Source organism: Micromys minutus (genome assembly GCF_963924665.1).
Source record: "Micromys minutus genome assembly, chromosome: 2".
Taxonomy (NCBI): Eukaryota; Metazoa; Chordata; class Mammalia; order Rodentia; family Muridae; genus Micromys; species Micromys minutus.
Window position 1 is genome coordinate 38637470 of NC_137971.1, and position 23724 is coordinate 38661193.

Consider the following 23724-nt stretch of genomic DNA (forward strand, 5'->3'; position numbering starts at 1 on the left):
TGCCTAGATGAGTTGTGTTGATAGAAGAACTCCCAAGGTGAACATATGAAACAACAGAATGTCTCACTTAGGTCTTCTGTGAATTACATTCTTGATCTGTTTATTGCTCGTTTCTTAACTTGTAGGCGGGGTTTCCTCCTGGTGTGGTGAACGTTGTCCCTGGTTATGGACCAACTGCAGGGGCAGCCATCTCTTCTCACATGGACATAGACAAAGTGGCCTTCACTGGATCAACAGAGGTAGGAGTAGGGCCATTTTTCTGAACATCTCATGTCTGACAAGCAGATGCATGTTCTCTGAAGCTGTTTCTCAGCCACCACGTTCTTTAAAAATGTTGCTTAGTGGATTGTTCCTTATTCTAGACTCTAAATATGCTTAAATACAAGTGGCCAAGCTTTGGATAAAAGAAAATACTTGTTACTAATTTGGAAAGATTATGGTAAACAAGTTTTTAGTGTAATCACTACTATCTCTTAGGATAAATAGCCTCTGAGGATGTCAAATGATTAATAAACTGTATGATAAAAAATACAAATTGGGCCACACTTTGTCTGTCTCCACTGTGGATAGACACAAAGCTCAAAATCAGAAGCCAGTCACAACTATTACAAGTTATAACAAGACTCAGCAAAGGGAGTGACAGAGGACTAGAGGAAGAGGTGTGGAGGTTTCTGTTACAAACAAAAGAATATGTAGGTATGCAGTTTCAAGCAAAGGCATGTTTTAACATATAATTCTTGGGATTGCATGAGTTTCTGTTATGAATAAAAGTATATGTAGATATTATGATGTTTCAGGTAAGCTGTGTTAGGTTGTAATGTTATTAGCTGTTCAACAGTAAAGACACTCCATCAATCTTTGGCAAGTCTCTTGTTTGTCTCTGCCAGTGGCCAATGGTCTTTGAGCCTGGCGAATGCTTATAGTGTCTTTCAGTTTTTACTCATCGTCTTAACTGATCTGCAACTCTGTGCCATTTTTGTCATTCTCACGATGCTATCTCTATGCCCATTTGCCTTCTGAAAAAGACTCAAAAGCTAAGAAGACTAGGCAGCTTCTGGATCCAAATGGAGGGCTCCGTCTCAGAGAACAGCAGAGTCCTTCCCAGCATAAGCTTCTGTATTTGAAAAGCATGGGAATTGTAATGCGCACTTTCTGTAGCTTCACACAGTAAGGCCAGGGAACTCAGATGGCTCACTGTGTTTGGGAAACATCCCCAGGTTCTGCTTCCTCCTCCCATTCTTACACTTTCTCACATTAATTTAGGAGGTGTGTCATTGTGCCCTCTCCCCTCCCGATTAGTCTTTTATCTTTCACATCCTGGAGGCCTTTGACATGTATATGGGCAAAAGCCCCTCTTCCCTGCCTTCTTTCTCACTCATGTTTCTTAACAGTTTTCACTTTAGTTCTCTTATCTGTAGCTTTTAGAAAGATTGCTCTGATACTTTCCATTCCCCAAGTAAACATCAGCCAGCTGTGATCACGAACTTTCTACAGTAAACTTATATTTAAAACATAAGTGGGGAAAACGATACTGGAATTCGTTATCTAGAAAATATAAAATTCACGTGAAAATGGTAATAGGAAATATAACAGTTGGACACCATGGTATTCAGGAGTCTGAGCAGTTGAGAGACGGAAGCCAGAACATCCTAAGTTTAAGGCCAGATCAAACTGTCAAGGAGATACTCTTAGATAATGAAAGAAAAGGCAAAAGAAGAAGAAAAAAGAAGCATGTAGGAAGGAAGGACTGAGGAAAGAGAGAAGAGGTGGGAAGAAACTATGGAAGAATAATTGAATATAAGTTGAAATTTCAGGCAGGGTTTCCTTAAGCATATTTACTATTTATTTATTTATCTATTGATTCAATTTCAAAGTAAAATTTATTCATAAATACTTTTTATTATAAGTTTTATTTTTTTACAGTCCTACCTCTTGGCCCACCATTTCCCAGTTCCTCATCCAATTTCTCCTCCCCAATCTCCAAGAGGTTATACTCACTCTCCCACCAGGCCTCCCCACTCACTGGAGCCTCAAGTCTCTTGAGGGTTAGGCATGGTTTCTCTCACTTACACCAGACCAGGGAATCCTCTGTTGTACATGTTTCCTGATCCTCAAACCAGCTAGTGGATGCTTCCTGGTTGATAGCTCAGTGTCTGAGAGATCTCAGGAATCCAGGTTAGTTGAAACTGCTGGTCTTCCTATGGGGTCACCCTCCAGCTTTTTCTAGCCTTTCCCTAATTCAACCACAGGGGTCCCCTACTTTAGTCCAATGGTAGGGTGTCAGTATCTAAGGCTGTGTCAATCAGCTGCTTGTTGGACCTGTTGAAGGATAGAAACAGTAGGCTCCTGTTTGTAAGCACACCATAGAATCAGTAATAGTGTCAGACTTTGATGCCTCCCCCCTTGAGATAGATTCCAAGTTGGTCCAGTTACTGAATCTTTTTTCTCTCAGTCTCTTCTCTATTTTTGTCCTTGAAGCACTTTTAGACTGAAAATCTTAGCAAATCAGTTCTTCGTTGCCTAATACACAAGAGCAGTTCAGTCTCTATATCAACTTAGACATTATCTTATTGGTCTGACAAAGTAGAAAGCTTTTGTTACAATCTAGTAGATGGAGTAGGTAAAGAAAGCTAGACAAAATGGTTACTCTAAAAAAGAATGTAAAAACCATTTTAGCCTATTGTGTTCTTAATATATATAAAATGAAGACTCAATAATAATTAACCCAGGATTCAGAAGTCAAAACCAAAACTGTTCATAGGTAATACTCTAGATGGGAAAGGATTCAAAAACAAAATATAATAAAACAAAATAAATGTTTTTTATTGGAAAAAATCCAATTAGAATTAAAGAAGAAATGATAATTGTAGAATTTTAGCTATATGTAGTAAAACACTGAGCTCAAATCCAGTCTCTCTTTCTCTCTCTGTCTCTCTGTCTCTCTGTCTCTGTTTCTCTGTCTCTGTCTCTCTGTCTCTCTCTGTCTCTGTCTCTCTTTCTCTGCCTCTTATGTAAAAAGCACCACCACCAGGCGTGAAGGAAGAGTAGGTAGGTGGGTGGTTAGGCAGAGGGAGGTAGTAGTGTGAGGGAATTAGCAGTGAGCTCACTCTTGTAAACAGGAAAATAGGCATCTTGGATATTTATACAGATATACGTGATGCCATCTGATGCTGAATCAAGTACCATGTGCTTCTTTGGAAGACCAGAATTCATCTAGAATAATCAGAAAAGGGCTTAAGAAGGATCTCTGCTAGAAGTTGATCCCAAATAAAGGACCAGTTTGGAGGTAGTCCAGACTGAAAAGAATGCTAGTATGTCTAGACAGAGTTCTCTGCAGGTCCCTAGAGGGCTGAGATGTCAACACCCAAGGTGTTACTGAGTATTCCTGGTCACAGTTGAGATGGCTACTCTCCTGCCCATGAGCATTTTCTGATTTATCTTTAGTTTTTACATTTGATTATGGATAATTTTATACCTGAAGATGTCACATCCTGAACAACACCATTTAATGCTTCTTCCTAATGAAATTGAATGGTAGCAGAAATGTCCTATAAAGTGAAAGTGTTAAATGAATATATCTACTCAGGAACAGGCTAAGACCCCTCCTTTGCAATGTTTGATTTCAGGTTGGCAAATTAATCAAGGCAGCTGCAGGGAAAAGCAATCTGAAGAGGGTCACCCTGGAGCTTGGGGGGAAGAGCCCTTGCATTGTGTTTGCAGATGCTGACTGTGAGTACAGTCCTTTGTTAAAGTCTCACCTTCTTCCTCCTCATGCTGTCACACAGTCACTTAGTATTACAAATGACTTTCCTTTAAGGTAAAAAGAATTAATCAGTGCCTATGGTGACTCTGGAATGCTTTAAATTGTTCCACAATGTAGATAAATTAAGCACAGATATAATTTTGTGGGTTGGAGCAGATTGCTACTTCCCAATGTCAATTTGACGTAGCATAAATTAACTGCATCTGGGATCTATAATGTGATTTTGATAGTTTCATATCACCAAAATTGCTATTCATGGAATTTATCAATGTCATTGTGATCTTTACTGGAAATATTAGACCGTACTGCTTGGTTAACAAGATTCCTAGCCCTTCATTCTGTAATCTCTTCTCACTATACTTTTGCCATTTACTCAGTCCACAGATTCACACCAAATTTCTACAACCACGAACTGAGTATTCCTCATTTATAAATTTGACACATAGCTTAAAAATACCACTTCTTCAAGAAAAGAGATGTATAAAAAACATCTGAGCCAAACAGGTATTAAAGGCGATCCCTTGGACATGAAAGCAAAGGGGAGCCAGGATAGTTGGCAGTGCAGAGAAAGACACACTCAGGTCATTCTCAGACAGTAGGGACAGGAAGTAGGACACGGGCTCCTCGTTGATGAGGAGAAAGATCAAGGGGTTGCCTGCGATGGAGATGGCATAGAATAAAAGGAAAGGGAGAGACAGCCAGGAGTCTATGGGTTCTGTTCTTGGAAAGGCTGTCGGAGTAAAGCTGGGAGCCCAAGAGGCATCGTTCCTGAAGTGCCCCATGGGATGACAGTTTAATTTTCACCAGTCAGATGGAGGTTTTGTGTCCAATTTTAACACATATCTAATAATACTAGTATCCCTGTGGAAGGAACGGCAGCAAGTAGCTTTATTTTCTTTTAGTAATGACTGCACAGGTATTTGACTTCTGAAATCCATCAGTGAGCTGATCAGAAGGTTATTAACCTCCAGCTATGTGAGGGGGCCTTTTACTCAGGCCTCTTTCAGAAGAACGAATTGGAAATATTTTGTGGGAGTTGACCATCTCATTCAGTCTCTTAGTAGCGTCCTGGATATGGTCTTTATGATCAGTCATTCAGCTACCTCCATATTCTTCAAACTTTATAACCATGACATAAGTTGGTCTATAGGAAATTAAACATCCATTCTGAAAAATAAGGAAACAAATGTCCAAGTAAAGTAAGAAAACTACTCCAGGTTTCTTGATAAGGAAGCTACAAGGCTAGAACCTAAATTCTAGGTTATACAATTCTACAATCCTCTGGTATTTTTCCCTATAAATCAATAGCATATTGCATGCTTTTGTGTTCATGACATACCATTGCTGTTCCTCAGCTCGAATGTCAAATTGTCCCAGGTGTAGGTTATAAGAAATGCTACAGTCCATCAGCCAGATAAATCTATGAGAAGACATGATAAAAGAGCAACATACCTTTAGTTTTACATTCTTCTCCTTTTCTCTCCTGTATATGTTTTAGATACACCAATTTGAGCAAGAAGCTGTATTTAACAACATTTTGTAACATTTCTCTGGCAAGCCTATAAATATTTAGTACTTTGTAAAAGGTGGCTTCGGAATTTATTTGCCAGGTTAGTTTCTGTGTCTCACAAATAATCATTAACACACATATAGGACTGAATAGCAATCCCCCCAATTTTTTGCTTAGAATCAACAATATTCTATTATAAAAATATAGGCATATTGTACCATTTAAACTAAGTGAAGAGTTTGTATGCTTTTATAATTTAGGCTTGAGTTAGAGTTTAGAATTTTTTTTTTCTAGAATAAGGAGAGGATGAATTATTCTGATGTAGTTAGTTTTATTTGTTTGTGTGTTGTATTTGGAAAAATAGTACTTTCTATTGACCAAAGTATTCAATAATATTATGAAATTATTAAACACAATAGGTAATACAGATTTATATTGTCAACTTGTCAAAACCTAACACCTAAAAGAAGTACGATTGTCTCAAAGAATTAAAATTGGAATTAATATGGAATTATCTGCAATAATATTTGATCCTATCAAATCTATATTCTTCAGAAGTCAGAACACACTGTCTTTTTGTTCTTATTGTTTTTTGTTCTTATTATTTCTAAGGTAAATAAAAGTTAATTTATTACCTGACTCCTAAATGGTGGCATATACTGAGTATGTCTATTCAAATAATTTATGATTTTTCTCTATTACTGTATTGCATCTGAGAAATAATGTTGTGTGTATATTCCTTAGAGAATATTTCTTTTCTGTGAACGTTCCCTTTGCAGTGGATAGTGCTGTGGAGTTTGCACACCAAGGAGTGTTCTTCCACCAGGGTCAGATTTGTGTGGCAGCATCCAGACTATTTGTAGAGGAGTCAATTTATGATGAATTTGTGAGGAGGAGTGTGGAGCGGGCTAAGAAATATACTCTAGGGAATCCTCTGAACTCAGGAATAAATCAAGGTCCTCTGGTGAGTAAATATTGGAAACAGCATTTCAGAAGAAATACCAATCTTTTTTGTTTTTCTGGGTAAAAAACTTTTCAATGTTTTATTATATTCTTATTTATACATATAATCTAATGTGTTCATATATCTTTTTTTAATTGAACAACTTTATTTTAAAAAACAAAGATAAATGTACAGATTTTAAGCATTTTTGCATAAAAGTATATGAATACATTTTTGTCAGTACTTGGGTTTTTTTTTTAAAGGTTTGATAGTGTGCATTAAGCTTGTACTAGTTACAATGAGCATAAAGTACATGTAAAATAAGATGTAACCTGGAATTAGTCAAAGTTTACTTGGTGTGTAAAGATGAACCATAATGGTTTTTTATTTTCTTTTTTTTTTTTTTTTCTTGAACTTCATATAGTCTGTAAGTTGTTTCTGGGATGTTTAGAGCTTTCTGGGGTTAGTATCCAATTATCAGTGACTGCATATTATGTCTGTTCTTTTGTGACTGGGTTATCTCAATCAGGATAATATTCTCTAGATGCATCCATTTTCTTAAGAATTTCGTTAAGTCATTGTTTCTGATAGCTGAGTAGTACTCCATTGTGCAAATATAACACAATTTTTGTATCCATTCATCTACTGAAGGACATCGGGGTTCTTTCCAGCTTCTGGCTATTATAAATAGGGCTGCTATGAACATTGTGATGCATGTGTCTTTGTTGTATGTTGAAGCATCTCTGGGGTAGATGCCCAGAAGTGGAATAACTGGGTCTTCAGGTAGTATTATATCCAATTTTCTGAGGAATCGCCAGACTGATTTCCAGAGTGGTTGTACCAGTGTACAAGCCCACCAACAGTGGAGAAGTGTTCCTCTTTCTCCACGTTCTCACCAGCATCTGCTGTCATCTGAGTTTTTGATCTTGGCCAATCTGACTGGTGTGAGGTGGAACCTCAGGGTTGTTTTGATTTGCATTTCCCTGATAGGTAAGGATATTGGGCACTTCCTTAGATGCTTCTCAGCCATTCGAATATTCCGCAATTGAGAACTTTTTGTTTAGCTCTGTACCCCATTTTTTAATAGGGTTGTTCGGTTCTCTGGTGTCTAACTTCTTGAGTTCTTTGTATATATGGATATTAGGCCTCTATCTGATGTGGGGTTGGTAAAGATCTTTTCCCACTCTGTTGGCTGCCATTTTGCCTTTTTGACAGTGTCCTTAGCCTTACAGAAACTTTGCAATCTCATTTGTCCATATTTGACCTTAGAGCACGAGCCATCGATTTTCTGTTCAGGAAATTTTCTCCTGTGTCTATGTGTTCTAAGGTTTTCCCTACTTTCTCATCTAATAGTTTCAGTGTACCTGGTTTAATGTGGAGATCTTTGATCCACTTGCACTTGAGCTTTGTACAAGGAGATAAGAAAGGGTCTATTTTCATTCTTCTGCATGCTGAGTGCCAGTTGGACCAACACAATTTGTTGAATAAGCTGTCCTTTTTCCATTGAATGTTTACAGCTCCTTTGTCAAAAATCAAATGACCTTATATGTGAGGGCTCATTTCTGGATCTTCTATTTTATTCCATTGATCCACATGCCTATTTCTGTACCAGTACCATGTAGTTTTTAGCACAAATGCCTTGTAATGTAGCTTGAGGTCAGGGATAGTGATTCCTGCAGATGTTTTCTTGTTGTTGAGGATAGATTTCACTATTTTAGGTCTTTTGTTATTCCAGGTAAATTTTCACATTGCTCTTTCCAACTCTATGAAGAATTGGGTTGGAATTTTGATGGGATTGCATTGAATCTGTAGATTGCTTTTGGTAGGATTGCCATTTTTAAAATGTTGATCCTTCGAATCCATGAGCATGGGAGATCTTTCCATTTTCTGAGATCTTCCTCAATTTCCTTCTTTAGAGGTTTGAAGTTCTTGTCATACTGGTCCTTCACTTGCTTAGTTAGAGTCATACCAAGGTATTTCATATTGTTTGTGACTATTGTGAAGGTATCATTTCCCTAATTTCTTTCTCTACATGTTTGTTCTTTGAGTAGATGAAGGTTACTGATTTGTTTGAGTTAATTTTATATCCAGCCACTTTGCTGAACTTGTTTGTCAGCTGTAGAAGTTCTCTGGTGGAAGTTGTGGGGTCACTTAAGTACACTATCATGTCATCTGCAAACAGTGATGTTTTTACTTCTTCCTTTCCGATTTGTATCCCCTTGATCTCCTTTTGCTTTCTAATTGCTCCAGCCAGGACTTCCAGCACTATGTTGAATAGGTAGCGGGAGATTGGGCAGCTTTGTTGAGTCCCTGATTTTAGTGGGGTTGCTTCAAGTTTCCCACCGAAATCCATCTTTTTAAGCCTAGTTTTGATTGAGTAAGCTTGACTTCTTACTTATGATCATTGTTAGCTGATATTTTCTTCATTTGGTGATTTAAAGAATCTAATTTCCAACAGCAAAGACATGATTCTGTTTTGTATTGGCCATTTTTTAAAAGTATCTAGAAACACTTCAGGAGCCATATGAGGATTTAGCATCAGAAGTAGAGCTGGGGAAATGAATCAATACATAAAACATTTGTCATATATCCCCAAGGACCTGAGTTCTGAACACTTATATAAAAGCTGGAAGTGTGTAGGAACTCATTTGATGTCCCAGTGTACACAAGGGTGAACTAGCTGGTTAAACTGGAGCTATGAGTTCAGGAGCTTGCCTCAGTAGATAAAACTGAAAGCCATTGAGGAAGACACCCTGTGACAAACTTTGGCATCCACACATGTGCATGTGCACCTTTATATATGCAGGTGTACACAGAAGTACCAGCATTTGCTCCCACTTGTGCTCACATACACCCCAATACACACACCTGCACACTACACTCACAGACAGACCAAAAAGAAGGAAAATTATAAAATGTTATAAATTCCTGCATTCTTCAATTGGCAAAACTCTTATTTCTTACAGAAAATTCTTAGTCTGGAAATTTGTACACATAGGTTCCAGGTCGCTCTTATAATCAATATTTCATCTCAGGTCTAAGCAGCAGAACATTCCTGAATCCTTTGCAGGTTCCTCAGTTTCTATGATGTAAGGATATTGTTAGTGGCTTTGGAGGTCCTATTTCCAGGACTGCTGACAAGTTTCTCTTTTTAGTTGTCTAAAGCCAGGAGTTCCCAGAGTTCTGGGTTTCTTCTTTATAGGTAGATCCACTGTAAATATGAATGCCTTTGTTTCTCTCACTCAAAGGTCACCCTTTTCCTCTTGTACAGCTTTTGTTCAAGCTCTTGTACTTTTAGTTCTGAGGTCACTCTGACCTCTGGATCCTGTTCTGAATCAGTGATCCTCAACTGGAGACAGGTTTCCTCATACCCACAGGAGACACTGACCTTATCTGGAGACTAAGATATTATAACAAGGCTATGGGGTCTACTCACATCTAGTGAACAGATGTTGCTGAACACCGCACAGTGAACAGGAAACCTCACATTTATTTCCAGAAATGCCAGCAGAATCACTCCTGAGAGCTGTGCTCTGGGGACTGGATGTTGACTTTGGTGTCATCACTCTTTTACATGAAATATACTACAGTGTGTCTCACTATGGAGACACACTTCATTAGATTTTAAAATAAGTATAATCTAAATTTAATTAACAAAAACGTGGAGGACATTGCTACCAAGTATACCCTGAGAGAGGAGTCTAACAAAAACCATAAAACCCAAAGGAGACTTGGTCACTGGTTTCTCTGGAGGAAATGATTTGGAAAAAATATTTTGTGATTGTCTACTTAGCACAGACACCCAAATAAAACCATCTTAGGACAAAACCATTGGGAAATGTTGAAACCCCAAATCAGTAAGGTAGCTGTCAAGTGAAACAATCATCGTTTTGTTTCAATGTCATCATATTTTTTTTAAACTACTGAGTTCAAAGATTAAATAGAGGTAGTTGGTGATTTTTATCAGATTTGGTAATTTTTTCAAATTTATATTTATGTTTGTCTCATTATCCACAAAATGTGTAATTCTGAGTGTTTTTTTTTTTTTGTTACTGTTTCTTATTCTAATTACCTATTGGCCTGTTTACATAGACATAAAATAGTAGTATCATTAGATATACGATGAGAAGGTTGAAGATATAGATGGTATGCTAGGACTTTGACCAACAAAAGGTTTTGGAAGTCCCACGTTTAACAATGCTTCCTCTCTCTCTCTCTCTCTCTCTCTCTCTCTCTCTCTCTCTCTCTAACCCCCCCTCTTTCTACCCCCCCTCTCTCTTCTGTAATAAAAGAGAGCTGATGGGAAGAGACATACACTGACCAAGCTCTTGCTTGGCATCTCATCTACTGCCTGAATTGCCAAGTCTTTCTAAACAAAGTTTTGGAATTCATACTGAATCACAAACAAATTGCCATATATCTATGTATGAAAAATATTTTTTACAATTTTCCGGGTTCTTTTTTGAAAGATTACCCAGTCTGAATTTGAGTTTTACAGAAGATATAACAGGTTAATGGGTGTGTTGTTTATTTTGTATCACATATTAGTGTTCATAAAGGGCTATACTTTAATTTATGAAGGATTCTCTATTTGACTTCATTCACACACATACACACCCATATACATATATGTGAATATGGAATGAGTGGTTTCATTTGAAAAGGTAATTTGACCTTTTTTCTACTCAGTTTCTTTGCCAATAAAGAAGACATAGTAATATTAACCTTGATGATTTATTACACACTGAAATGAGACAATGTTATAGATTGACACATCTAACACACCATGCTTAATTTTCTTCATATTTATAAATCTCCATTAAAAACAACAACTACATCTCTTTATGCATGCTAACAATTAACTTTACCTCATATATAAGGATTTTTTCATTTAAAAATAATTGCCAATTTTATGTGAGACATTTCAATCTTCTCTTTCTCCCTTCCATCTCTTCCCTTGTCTACTCCATGAATGGTATTTTCTTCACTTATTGTTGCACATGTCTAAACATTTTGTTTATAGCCTTCTGAGTGCATTTGTCGTAGTTTGTCTGTGTTGAGGGTTTACTGCTTGGGACTGGATAGTCTATCAAGGGTTCTTCTGTTGCAAAACTCGTTTTTTTTTTTTTTTTTTTTTTCTGACACTTTCTATTCATTTTCTGTAGTTCTTCCTCTGGTGTAGATTCTTGTGAGATTTTCTCCATCCATGTCAGCGTGGCAGCTGATTTTTATCGTTATGTGGGTCTTGCTTAGCTGAGCTCATTTTTGAGATTTCATGGGTACAGTTTCCAAGTCATATATAGCAGACACTCTCTCCAAGCAGACTCCTGGCTCCTATTTTACAATGATTCTGAGTACGTAGTGTATGGGTTGCATTGTAGATGTATCAACTGATTTGAAATATTTTAATATCTCTTTTTAATGCTCTTGTTGGACTACGGTTGCCAAATGTGTTTTTTCATAGATATGATTGCAATCATTTATTTACTTATTTAGTTATATATCTCTCTTATTTTTAGCACATCAAATCTAAAGAATCAGAATTCTTCATATTAAAAAATTAAAGAATATATTTTTAAACTATTACAGTAATATCATGATCTATGAATATTCCTACACTGGCCACAAAACAGTAAAGGCCGCTTCTATTCACAAGAATTACTGAATGGGGCCAGATACTGAGAAAGAAAACCAAGATTATCACTAGTCGATCTAAAATCTTACAGTTCATACTGATCATGTCCTTACTGAGCATCTCTAATAACAATGCCACTTAGCCTTATTATATTGATATGAAGCAATGCCAATGACCTTGTTATAAAACAACCACTAGTATTCCATAATAGGCTAGAAATGAGATTTTCTTTGGAGATTATCCCTTCAGTGACATATACAGAAAAAGTTTATGGAAACATGGTACCACATACTATGCCACAGTTTCTAAACTTATCACTGATTTTGGTGGCATTTTTTTTTTCTACTTGCATGATGGGATTGAGTTTAGGGCAATTAGCGAGCACGGGTGGAATCTCTTCTGTTCCTTAAAAGACTGAGGAAATTGACAGAGCCCAAGAATATGAAGAGTGCCATTTTCAAGGCAGGGCAAGAGACACATTGAACAGGCAAAAACCTGATCCTCTTCTTAGTGCTTTGATCTCTGTGTTTTTAACCTGCCCCCTCTCCACCCCATCATACTCCAGATGCCCTGCTTTCACCAATGATGTGAGGTCTAAGGGATAATCATTTACCTCTTTCCATGAGCGCTGAGCTAAGAGGAAGACCCCACATTCCAATGCCACGTGGAATGGGGTGGGTTATTCTGACACCACCAAAGAGAACTTTGATCTTCTTCACTCTTCCTTATGCCAAGTATTAGATAAACTATTGCTCATTCATGGGAACTGTCATAAGCTTAGACATAGCTAACCTGTTGAAGTTCAAAGAGGATAAGCAGAATGTATTCGCTGTTGGGATGCAACCTACTGAGCAGAACTGAGGATGATACCAATCTGTAGTAATTATGGATGGCAGGTCACACATGACTTAGGGCCACTTAGGCTCTGTCCCTGAAGAGGAGGAGATTCTAGTCATCAAAAGCATCTACTTCTCAAGGGATATAATGGCTGGACCTGAGTCAAAGTCCTCTGTCTCACTTCATTCCTTTTTCTTATTGGGACTAAGATCCCAAACCAAATTGTTCAATCATTAACAACTTTTTTCCATTGTAAACAAAAACCAGATGTATGAATGTTTCGTGCATTCTCATATAGCTAATTTCTTCTCTTTCCTAACTGCTTTAATTTAAATACATACAAGCATTTTTTTCCTGAAAATTCTTGAGATGTATAGCATCTGTTTTGAATAATTAGATTTAATACAAATATCCCGGCATTTTCGAAGTCTTCACTTATAGTATGTTATATTTATCATCACTTCCTGTGATTTCTTTCAACTAGATTAACAAGGAACAACATGAAAAAGTACTTGATCTCATTGAGAGTGGGAAGAAGGAAGGAGCCAAACTGGAGTGTGGGGGAGGACGCTGGGGGAACAAAGGCTTCTTTGTCCAACCCACAGTCTTCTCCAATGTGACCGATGAGATGCGCATTGCCAAAGAGGAGGTAATGTTTTCACGTGGTTCTGTTCTTGGTGTGTTGTCTCTGTGTGTCCCTCTAAAAGCTCAGCTTCATTAATATCATTTTTTTTTGAAATGGTTGACAATAAAATCTTAAATAATTTCGGAACAAGACTGAGCAGTGAGGAATACAGTGGGCCTACAAAGAGTGATCTAACACACAGTAAGTCACAACAGCTTTTGTAAGTGCCTTATTCACAGCCTTAAAGGAATGAGAAATGATGCTGTCATTTGTAAAAACATTAACAACTATGCACATATTAAGTTACACAAGCTAGACAGAGAAGGAGAAGTACTGACTGATCTCAGTTAAAAGAAGACCGTAAAAAAGTCAACTTAACCTCACAGAGACAGAGTGGACTAGCTTTGTAAGGGAAATGAGGGTGACTCCTAGAAACACAATCGAAGGAGCATTAACGAAGATGGTACCTAAATATTCAATGTATAAGTAAGAAGAACTAGTTTGTGATTAAAATGGCAACTAATATACTTCACAAATCCATGGGATTTTAATATATACAATGATATGTGTATGTGATCAATGGACGTGTCATGTACTACCCCTCAGTACTCAAATACATGGAATCACGATTTCCTATCCAATGAATTTATACTCATGTCCCTGATGTAACAGAGGATCTTGGAGGCTATTTTTGTTAACTCCATAATGTCAATAAATAAAGAGATAAAAGCAATATTTAGCATGGCAAGAAAAGGAACTAAATATAAAGAACAGAAATAAAAATTATATGTATGTGCGTCATCCACCATACTTAGGTTGTCTGCATGAATTCACACCTCAACTGCATTTACATTTCTGTACTTATTTGGCAGTTCTTCTTTGATTTGAGCTATTGTTCTTGTAGAACTTGATTAACAAAGGTAGGACAGACAGTAAATCAAAAACTACTTCTAACTCAAGAAAACATCATTGTTCTCTTATTCTGTACTCGGTAGCATACCTCATTTGCTGCTTCAAAATAGGAGTCTATACCGTGCCAGCCTAGCTGCTGTGACTGTGGAAACACACCAGAGCCCTGCTCTACTTGCTCCCCATTTCCAATGTTCACTCTGTTATGCTTCCCAGCTATGGGGTCAGGGCAGCGTTTAGAATCCTAGGGTCTGCCCTCAGCCTCCAAGCAATAGTCGTTAAGTGACCTAGAAAACCCAAATAGACTCAGAACCAGGTTTTACCAATCCATGCTCACATTCTCAAAGAAAATGTATGAGCATTCAAAGATGCCCCTCATTTATTTAGTTTTGATTGTCACCTTTCTGAAATACAGAAAGTTAGATTTACATTTTGTATATCTAAAATGCAGATACCTAGAAAATCCATAGGTTTCTTCTTACCTGGAGGGTGAGATAGAAACTGAGCTGTATGTGGGTTTTTCTGACCAGATTCCAGTAGAAGAGAAGAGCTGGCTCACATTGGTTCAGACAAGCCGTGACTCTTGTTTCCTGCTGTGTAACTCTAGCCCCTGACAGAGACTTCAGGTTTTAGGTAGAAAGGATGGTTCTGTAGTTCGGCATCCAATAATAACCTTTTTGTTTGGTTGTTTGTTTCTTTGTTGATAATGTTGTATATGGTTGGGTGATTAGTTGAATCTGAGTAAAAATTAGTGCCATGTGCTATTTTAGCTAACTTTTATAATTGTAAACATATTCAAGTATAAAAATGGATGATTTTTAAATCAGTGATACAGTGGTGTTTAATATAGACATTGTTCTCAGTGATTCTCTACTTGTTAGTATTAGAACAAAGCACTGCTTTCTCGGTCTCACTATCCTGTGCAGCACCTTAAACAATGAAGAAAAACCGGATTTGAGTTTTAAGATGTTTATAAGAAAATGATCCAGTTAGTGAGCTGATGTTCAGTTCTCCCACTTTGGGCAGTTCTGTGGCAGGATGTAAGAATAAATGCTGCTGTAACAATTGGTGTCTTCTCTCCATGGAATGTCACACATGATCACAACCTATTTTTATGTTCACTAGCCATGACCACCTATTCTAATTCTTACAAATAGGTCTGATAGGAAGGATAGCACCTTAGCCACTATAGGATGGTTTCTAGGCAAGCTTATGTATGTGTTTAAAGCATATGTAGTCTTTATATTGTTAACCTATTTTTCTGTCAATCTTCGATAGATATTTGGACCAGTGCAACAAATCATGAAGTTTAAGTCCATAGATGACGTGATCAAGAGAGCAAACAATACTACCTATGGTCTAGCAGCAGGAGTCTTCACCAAAGACCTGGACAGGGCCATCACTGTGTCTTCTTCTCTGCAGGCCGGGGTAGTGTGGTAAGTGCAGCTGCCCGAACATGTGTCCTTCTTACACCAGGTGGAGTAGAATTTTAATAGAACTTACCTGACCAGTTATAAATGTCATTCCTGCAAATAAAGTAAACAATATTATTAATATCCACCTTTTCAAATTACTTATGTAAAACATTGACCATTTTATGGCTGTTTGATATATATACACACACACACACATATATATATTGATATATAGAGTTACATATATATATATTCATCTATATAGTCAGATAATTTCAAAAAAATTGGCACTCTGCAATGAATATGTGAGATGAAAGAAAAATTTTGTCATAGTCAACCTACAATAGATAATTTATATTGGTACCTTAAAGAAATTATTGTTGTTGCTATATCAACTTGCTATGCTTAAAAATTAAGACTAAGGTGATGTATTATCTGAGTGAATACTCTATCCTGGTTTTCTTTATGCTCTTTAATATGAGACAGGAACTCACTCTGTTGCTCAGTCCGACCTTGAACTCACTCTGCGACCCATACCAGCCTTGGATTTCTTACCCCCTGCTTTATACTCTTGAGTAGCTGGGATGGGTATGATGCTATTCTTTATAAAAATGCATTTATGCATATGAGTATTTGGCTTGTGCATTTTTCTGTGCATCATGTGAGTTCCTGGGGCATACAGAAGCCAGGAAAAATTCATCAGATTAGCTGGATGTCGGGGTCATAGGCAGTTGTAAGCTGCAAAAATGTGGGGCACCTGGAATTGACTCAAACTTTTCATGAGAACAGCAAGTACTGTTATCTCTAAATCATCTCTCCATGATTTTCTCTAGCTCTTGACCTAGTTTGTTCTTTGATTTCCTTTTTAATTTTAAGATGTATGTATGTATGTATATATGTATGTATGTATGTATGTATGTATGTATGTATGTATTTATTTACTTAATGTATATCAGATCATGTTCCAAATGGTTCTGAGCCACCTTGTAGTTTCCGGGAATTGAACTCAGGACCTCTGGAATAGCACACATTCTCAGGTTGTGCCTCTCAAAGGCTACGCTTCACTTCTAGAGTCTTTCCTCCACATCCTTGTCTCATCAGACCTCCCTTCCTGTAGTCCCAGCTACAGCACAGCTATTTTCATTTTCTTACCTAGCTCAGTGAAGGAAAATCAAGCACAGAAAAGCATCCTAAGGGTCACAGCCAGGCACTTCTTGGTCCTCTCGAGAGCCTGAAGAATCTTTTCCTGCTAGTAAAGCAAGAGTCATCACTTACCAACTATTGGCACAAAGTCGCAAAGTGTTTCTTAATTCATCATTTTATCTTACCTGATAACCACTATTTGTAATCCCAGAACTTTATATGTGATAAAAACAAAACAAAAAAACAGAACCAGGAGACCTTTGAGATTAAGTAACTTACCAAGATCATACAATGATCGTAGAGGTGGGAGTCTGAGCTTCAGCAATCTATAGAAAAACCTTAACTTTCACCATGTACAAGTTTAACCAGCATGACACTAAAATGCCAAATTCAAAATTCTCTGAAATATGGCAATGTAGTGTTTGTATTTTTTATTTCAAATTTGGTGTTTTTGAATGTGAATTTTTAACCAGTAAGATCTATGTGAGTTAATTTATTGTCTGAAAAACCTCCGAAACGGAAGCAGTTGTGGTCCGCTGCATTTCAGAGAAGGCATACTCACCGGAGAGCTGCAATACCTGTCATGTGGGGCTGAGTAGAAGATGATTCAGCACGAGAAGTGCTGGTGTGCAAGCATAAAAAATGTTTCATTCTCAGTTCCATGGAAAAACCAGCCATGCTGGCCTGTGCTTCTGACTCTATCACTGTGGCCATAGCCAGAGGCAGAAGCATGCCTGGAATTTACCACTCAGTCAATTTAGCTAAATTGGTGAGCTCGGGGCTTGATGGGAAATGTAGTCTCAAAAGGTAAAATGGAGAGAAAATGAAAAACTAAAACAAAGTACTTCTAGCCTCCATTTAGTTTCTCAAGTGTGAGCATAAGTGCATGTACATAAGCACACACACACACTAAATGAAAAATGTATATAAATAACCAAGTAAGGGATAAGGTTGTGAATCAACACTCATAGTATGTCTCTGTGATGTCTCTGGCACAGGTCTTTTATTCAATGAAACGTTTCAAAACTATTGTATATGTTAATGTATACGAATATAGCACTAAGCACTATAGCTCAAAAATCTTTTTTTTAGTGGCATTTCTCCTCAAGCTTCTTAAAGGAAATAAATCAAATTTTCATTTAGCTAGCATAACTGATGATTAACAGAATTTTTCCTATGATTGAAGTACTAATAAATTCAGTGTTACTAAGTCACACATGTTTATTTTCTATGCTTACCAAAAACTTGCTGTGTACTATGTATTTTTATAAGTCATCTGGTAGAGGGCAACAGGAGCACTATAAAATATGAAACCTCATCCTCTCTGGATTAGCATTAAGATAATTGTTCCTCGCCTGCACAGTTACACCCGTCACCTCTCCTCCAGGTTACCTTGGTCTATTTCTAAGCTTCTCTTTAATTCTAGTCTCATTTTATACTATCTTTTCCTGTAGAAACATCTTTAAAAATATTCCTAAATATATTACCAGATTGAATAATTAGACCCAATTCCTGCCATCACTCCTGCTTAAACCATCTATTGATCAATGAATGACACACATGACATAAATATTGAAGAGTGTTATAATTGCTAACAAGAGTTGATTTCAGGCTGATAAGTGTATAAAGTTCAAGGTTATCACAGAGCTTCCTACACAAAGAACCGTATAGAACCCTCTTCAATCCTGGTCTCGGCTGCTGCCCTTTACAGTCCACTGATTCTTCTCTCTGTGCTGATTCAAACTAACTTTTAAAAAATAACTATTTGTACCTATAGTTGCATTATCTATTTCTACGTAATATGTGAATACTTTCTGCATTATAAATTAAAGCACTAAATTTTATCTCAGTGATCATATTAAGGCGAAACAAAGGAATTCTTAAGGCGATCTCTGGATATTTAAATTTTCAGTTTAGAAATTATAACAAGAGTTCATGGTTATCTATAGTAGGCTTCTCTTCTCTGTTCTAGGGTGAATTGCTATTTGTCTCTCCCAGTCCAGTGCCCATTTGGTGGATTCAAGATGTCTGGAAATGGGCGAGAGATGTAAGTTAAACTTTCTATGACAGTAAATACCTAAGTTTGTGAAGATGAGAACCATTCCCAGAAAACTGATCTATTTTCACCACCTTAGGTAAACTCCACTCATATTTAGTCCCAAATAGTATTTTAAATTTTAGAAGCACTCACTAAGTATACAAAAGCAATAGCAGATAAGATATGGTTTATTAAGCTCCTACAGCCATAAAGGGCTGGACTAAGTACAACCCAACTTGATAACTAAATTGTTGTCTGCTTTCAGAATGGCCTGTGGTATGTGTGAGTAGAAGATATTTGGGAAACATTTTCAGAAAGTAGATAAAGAGGCAAACATGTTCTTGAGATTCGTGTAATTAAATGTTGAAATACTCTAGGTATTCAAATATACTTCCTTAAATAAATGACAGTTGCCTGACCCCAAGCTGATGTGTTCCTGGTGACTTCTCCCTAACAGCTATGATAATCTCTTAGATAAGCAATTTGTTGCAAAATGTCTATTGAGAATCGCCGAGGTGATTACTGATAAGGACTTCTTTCAAGAGTCAGAATGTGATTCATTCTGAAAAGCAGAGTTAACAGGTTTGGAAGCAGGGTTCCCAAAGGGCCTCCTATAGTGAACTTGGATAAATTTGTATTTTCTTGACTGTATTAGTCAAATAAGTCTCGTAAACATTTGTCTTCACCTTTGTTAAGGCTTATTCCTTGTGACTGAGTAGAGGCAGACATAGCTTAGCCTCACACACATCATGTAGACTGTCAAGAGAATCTCAGCTGCTGGGGGCAGGTTTACTGGAAATGCAACCTGGACCTCATCAAGATGCAGTGAATTACAATTGATAGTTGATGACTAACTCAGGTGAATTGTGTACAAAAGATTGAAAAGCCAGAGCTGGTATAGTCTAGAGTTTTCTCAGCTGACATAAGTGTAAGCAGGAATGTAAGTGGTTAGAAGCTCCTGTGGTCTGTAGTAAAATAATGCTGGTACATATTTCTGAGAAAAATGACTCAGGTCAGCCTCAATGTGACAATACACTTATAAGTCTACTGGAAGTGTCCAGGGCCTTAAGAGCCCTAAATACAATGGAAATCAAGTTGGTCAAAATTATAGGCTAATTTGTCTGCCTCGTTGACATAAACTATTTATTAAAACACTGTATTTAATGAACTTTAGACAATTTAGTCAAGCTCTTTAATTACATTGAAAAATATACTGTTGAGATTTTCAGGGATACTTTAAGAAGTTTGAATTATACACAAAAACAATCAATATATAGGGATTACTGACTGCTCAGAAGAACAAGACATAGTTGATATATATGATGGAATCAGGAGAAAACTTGCTAGGGAAGTACCACAATGAAGCTCCTTTGTTCTAAGCATACATAGGTTTTAGGATACTGAGAATGGTCCTGTATACATGTAATTTAATCTTCATGCCCAAGCAATGCAGGGCATAACTTAGTGCAATTCTTCCAAACTGAAGCACCCACCAGGTGGAAAGAAATCATAATTTTCAAAATTGTTTTAGGCAAAGCCATAATAAGTTACTCTGGTACCCACAGATAGACTTGATTGAGTTTCTGTTCAGTTGGGGTTGGCTTGATAATTTTATAAGTGTATTGTGGAATTGTTAAGTAATAGAGACCTAAAATCTGAAAAGCCTGAATCAGGCCAATCTTTAGTTTTCTCCCTTCTTAAAAGGGAATACAAGAAAAAGAATCCCACCAACAAAGATTATGTTCCAGAATCAAAAGATACTGTTAAAAATACAGCTTTAGAAAAACAGAACACCCTGAATGAAAGCGAATCTTGCTTATGCTCTGCCTATGCTAATCACTTCCATTTCTGTGACAGGCAGGTGGGAATGCGGGCTCCAGTGCCCCTGTGGTTCAATTCCTCTGCTCCTCTGTGACCATATAGTGAAGATGAATTTCACCTCCCTCAGTCATTGGTCTGATAAAATCTGATCAGGTTGAATTATGTTGTAGTTAGACATATGATTATGTAGAATTGCATAAACAATAGATATTGTGTCTGAAAATAAGCCAAGTGACCAATTATTTAAAATAAAAGACTAGTGTAAGAATGTCCTTTTTTTTTTTTTTGGTCATAAAGCTAGAAACAGTATGAACTATTATTGTGTATTCAGTAAATATTTCACATAGTCCTTACTCAGATGAGAAAGAAAAAAACTAGCACCAAATTAGCAGGAATTATATTGACTTAAAAACTACACAAGCATATTTATTGACAATTTTTTCCTCACTCTAGGGGTGAACATGGCCTTAATGAATACACTGAGCTCAAGACAGTCGCAATGAGAATATCTCAGAAGAACTCCTAAAGAAGCCAGCAGAGTGAAGAGAAAGTCTCAGCAGTGGCTACACGTCTCCTATAGTCACCAGCATAGTGGTGTTTTGCTATAATTTCTTCTTCAGTCGATTTCTTAAACATGACGGAACATCAGTGTTACTGTCACTCATAGAAAACATGTGGCTTAACCTTACAGAATCATTCACTTTCTAATATGTGACCCCCAATTCTTATCCCAGAATAAAATGATGGATTTCGGTGTAAGCTCCCTGTAAGTCTGTTGTGACCAGTGCTTTCTGTTGTAGCTGCTTGTCTAGAGTACTCATTTGGTGAGGAGGACCAGTCATGATCTAAGCTCTGTCCCTCTGAGATTCCTTGGCCTACTACTCAGCGTGCATGATAGTGGCAGAGTCAGCTGCTCTGTTCCCTAGGTGTTGTGAAATATTTTCTAGAATGCCATGCCTGCTTGTCAAATGAAATGCCTAGCTGTAATTAGAATGCAAAGCTTAATAAGGCAATCTCACATGATTCTGTTCAGCTTAAAAATTTTAAATATATACTCACTTTTTTTTTGCTTTGAATTTAGAAACACGTTTTAAGGTCTGAAATACAATTCCTAAAATATCAACTTTTCAGAAAACTGTGGCTATTCAATAATGCATTGCTACTATCGTGCTAGACTCAAACAACAAAACTAGGAAACAAATCACCATCCTTCAACAATTTGAGCAAAGATAAAATGAATACCTAAGAAACAGCAAACATGGACTTGTAGAGGACGGGCTGGTTACAGATGTCAAGCACCATAAAAAAGCACAAGTGCATAGGTTTCCAGGTATATACAGTAAGACAAGCCTTTGGCACTAGGGACCAGGGCACCTCATCAAGTAGCATTAACACACATCTAGAGAGTCCCAGTTAGGGTCTTGATGAATATGCTCACTAACCAATAGGTTTAAAGGTCAATATGCTTAGCCAAGGAATTTAAATCATAACCTTGTTGATGTAACCTGTACCTCTAAAAAGTATAAAAACTGCTTATAACAGCCTTTTGGGGTCACCTCTCCTCTGGATGTTGGCCACCCCAGTGCACTAGACAAATAAACCTCTTGCATTTGCATCAAAAAAAAAGAAAGAAAGAAAGAAAGAAAAATTTGTACTGTCAAAGGGATAGATCCACCAGCCTTTGAGCAATATCGTCGACTAGGCAATAAAATGGTCTACTGAATTTCTTTTTTGTCTAATTACTGCATACACTGGTAGCAACTCTGAAATGAGGAAAGGAACAGGGCAATTCTTTTATTTTCTGTCTACAACAGAAGAGGAAACAAACTGAAACATAAGCCCTGTTTTACATCACAGTTTTGAGGAACATCAATTATACATGGAAGGACTAAACAGAAGTGTTTACAGATGCCAGACAATAGCGAGTGGTCAGTAGACCTTCACAGGGCTTTGTGATGATAGTCAGCAGAAGCCACTTTGTAATCACTGGCAGTAAACAGAGAGGCAGAATTCTTTGGCAGATACTTAAGGAAATCATGCAGATAGTCCAACAATAAAGCCAGGCTTTTCTCATCAAGGGACGTATAGGCCAACATTGCTCCAATTCTCACAAATAATCTCAGTAGGTGTGGCGCCCCATAGATCTGTGACATGGGAGCATCACCATGAGCCATCAGAATCTCAGCATACTGAGGCCTTTCAAACTTGTACAGTAGCTGAGTGCCCAGCATCACACTGAAATACTCTTATATCCCTCTCACGACTTCATTAACTACATACTCCTCATTATCAACATTTCCCTGTGATTTCTTGCATTGGCATACTCCTCAAGAATGGCGTCTACATTCTTTTAATCAGGGAGCTGGAACAACTGCTCCTGCCTAGTAAGCAAGTCCCAGTCCTCCACCAGCTATGATTTTAATTTTTCAAGGATCTTCACCTTCACCTCCATCCTACTCTTGAATGAATGCCTCCTCGCTCTCCACAGTGGGGTCAGCCCGTGCCCTTTTCTTCTGTGGGAGCTGGGGGACTTCACTGGTACTGCTGCCGTCTCTGTTGCCAGGAGTCTTCTGCTTTTTTTTCCTTGTCTTCCATACAGAACCAGAAGGGGGGATTCTCAGCAGAGCAACTACCCCATCTTCCTGGGAGGGCTGGATCAAGATTCTTCTGCTGCGAACCAGCTGACTTCTTTCCTGAGGCAGCTCCTCTCATCTTACTTCTCTGCATATTGCTTCAAGTTGGTTTCTAAAAGTTGTCTTCTTCAGCAGATTGTTGTCATGAGTTTGACAAGTCTGCTTTCTGGAACTCATTCAACCCTGGTTTTATTCCAACCAACAATGTTCCTGTTTTCCCTTCCTCGGATCTGTTGTAATCTCCCAGATAGAATCTTACAGATAGATCTCTTAGAATGGTCTGAAATGAAGTGGAAATAGAACTCTGTATTTTGCAACTAGGAATGGTTCTGCATCGAGGGTCCGATCTCCTGATCCTTACTATATAGCAAACATAGCTTTTCTGAGGATGACTTAAAACAAGAATCCAGTTCTTTCCAGCAGCCAACGTGTGACCACCACTGCTTCCCCAA

At 37.5% G+C, this 23724-nt stretch overlaps 1 protein-coding gene and 1 pseudogene across 2 annotated transcripts in view; one reads left to right on the top strand and one right to left on the bottom strand.

Annotated features, from left to right (window-relative positions):
- The window catches only part of LOC308418179 (aldehyde dehydrogenase, cytosolic 1), a gene marked incomplete at both ends in the record, with an annotated part of 36574 nt that extends 15409 nt beyond the window's left edge, over nt 1-21165 (top strand). Inside the window, 7 exons of the mRNA XM_080913548.1 lie at nt 126-239; nt 3627-3729; nt 6053-6237; nt 13173-13337; nt 15501-15658; nt 18753-18827; nt 21093-21165. Of these exons, the coding sequence (XP_080769674.1) occupies nt 126-239; nt 3627-3729; nt 6053-6237; nt 13173-13337; nt 15501-15658; nt 18753-18827; nt 21093-21165 (873 nt within the window). The remainder of the gene's footprint in view (nt 1-125; nt 240-3626; nt 3730-6052; nt 6238-13172; nt 13338-15500; nt 15659-18752; nt 18828-21092) is intronic.
- Nucleotides 21166-22579: 1414 nt separating this feature from the next.
- On the bottom strand, nt 22580-23449 carry LOC308416002 (mortality factor 4-like protein 2; annotated as a pseudogene). Its single transcript has one exon. The product of its transcript is annotated as a mortality factor 4-like protein 2 (transcript).
- Between the last annotated feature and the right edge of the window lie 275 nt (nt 23450-23724).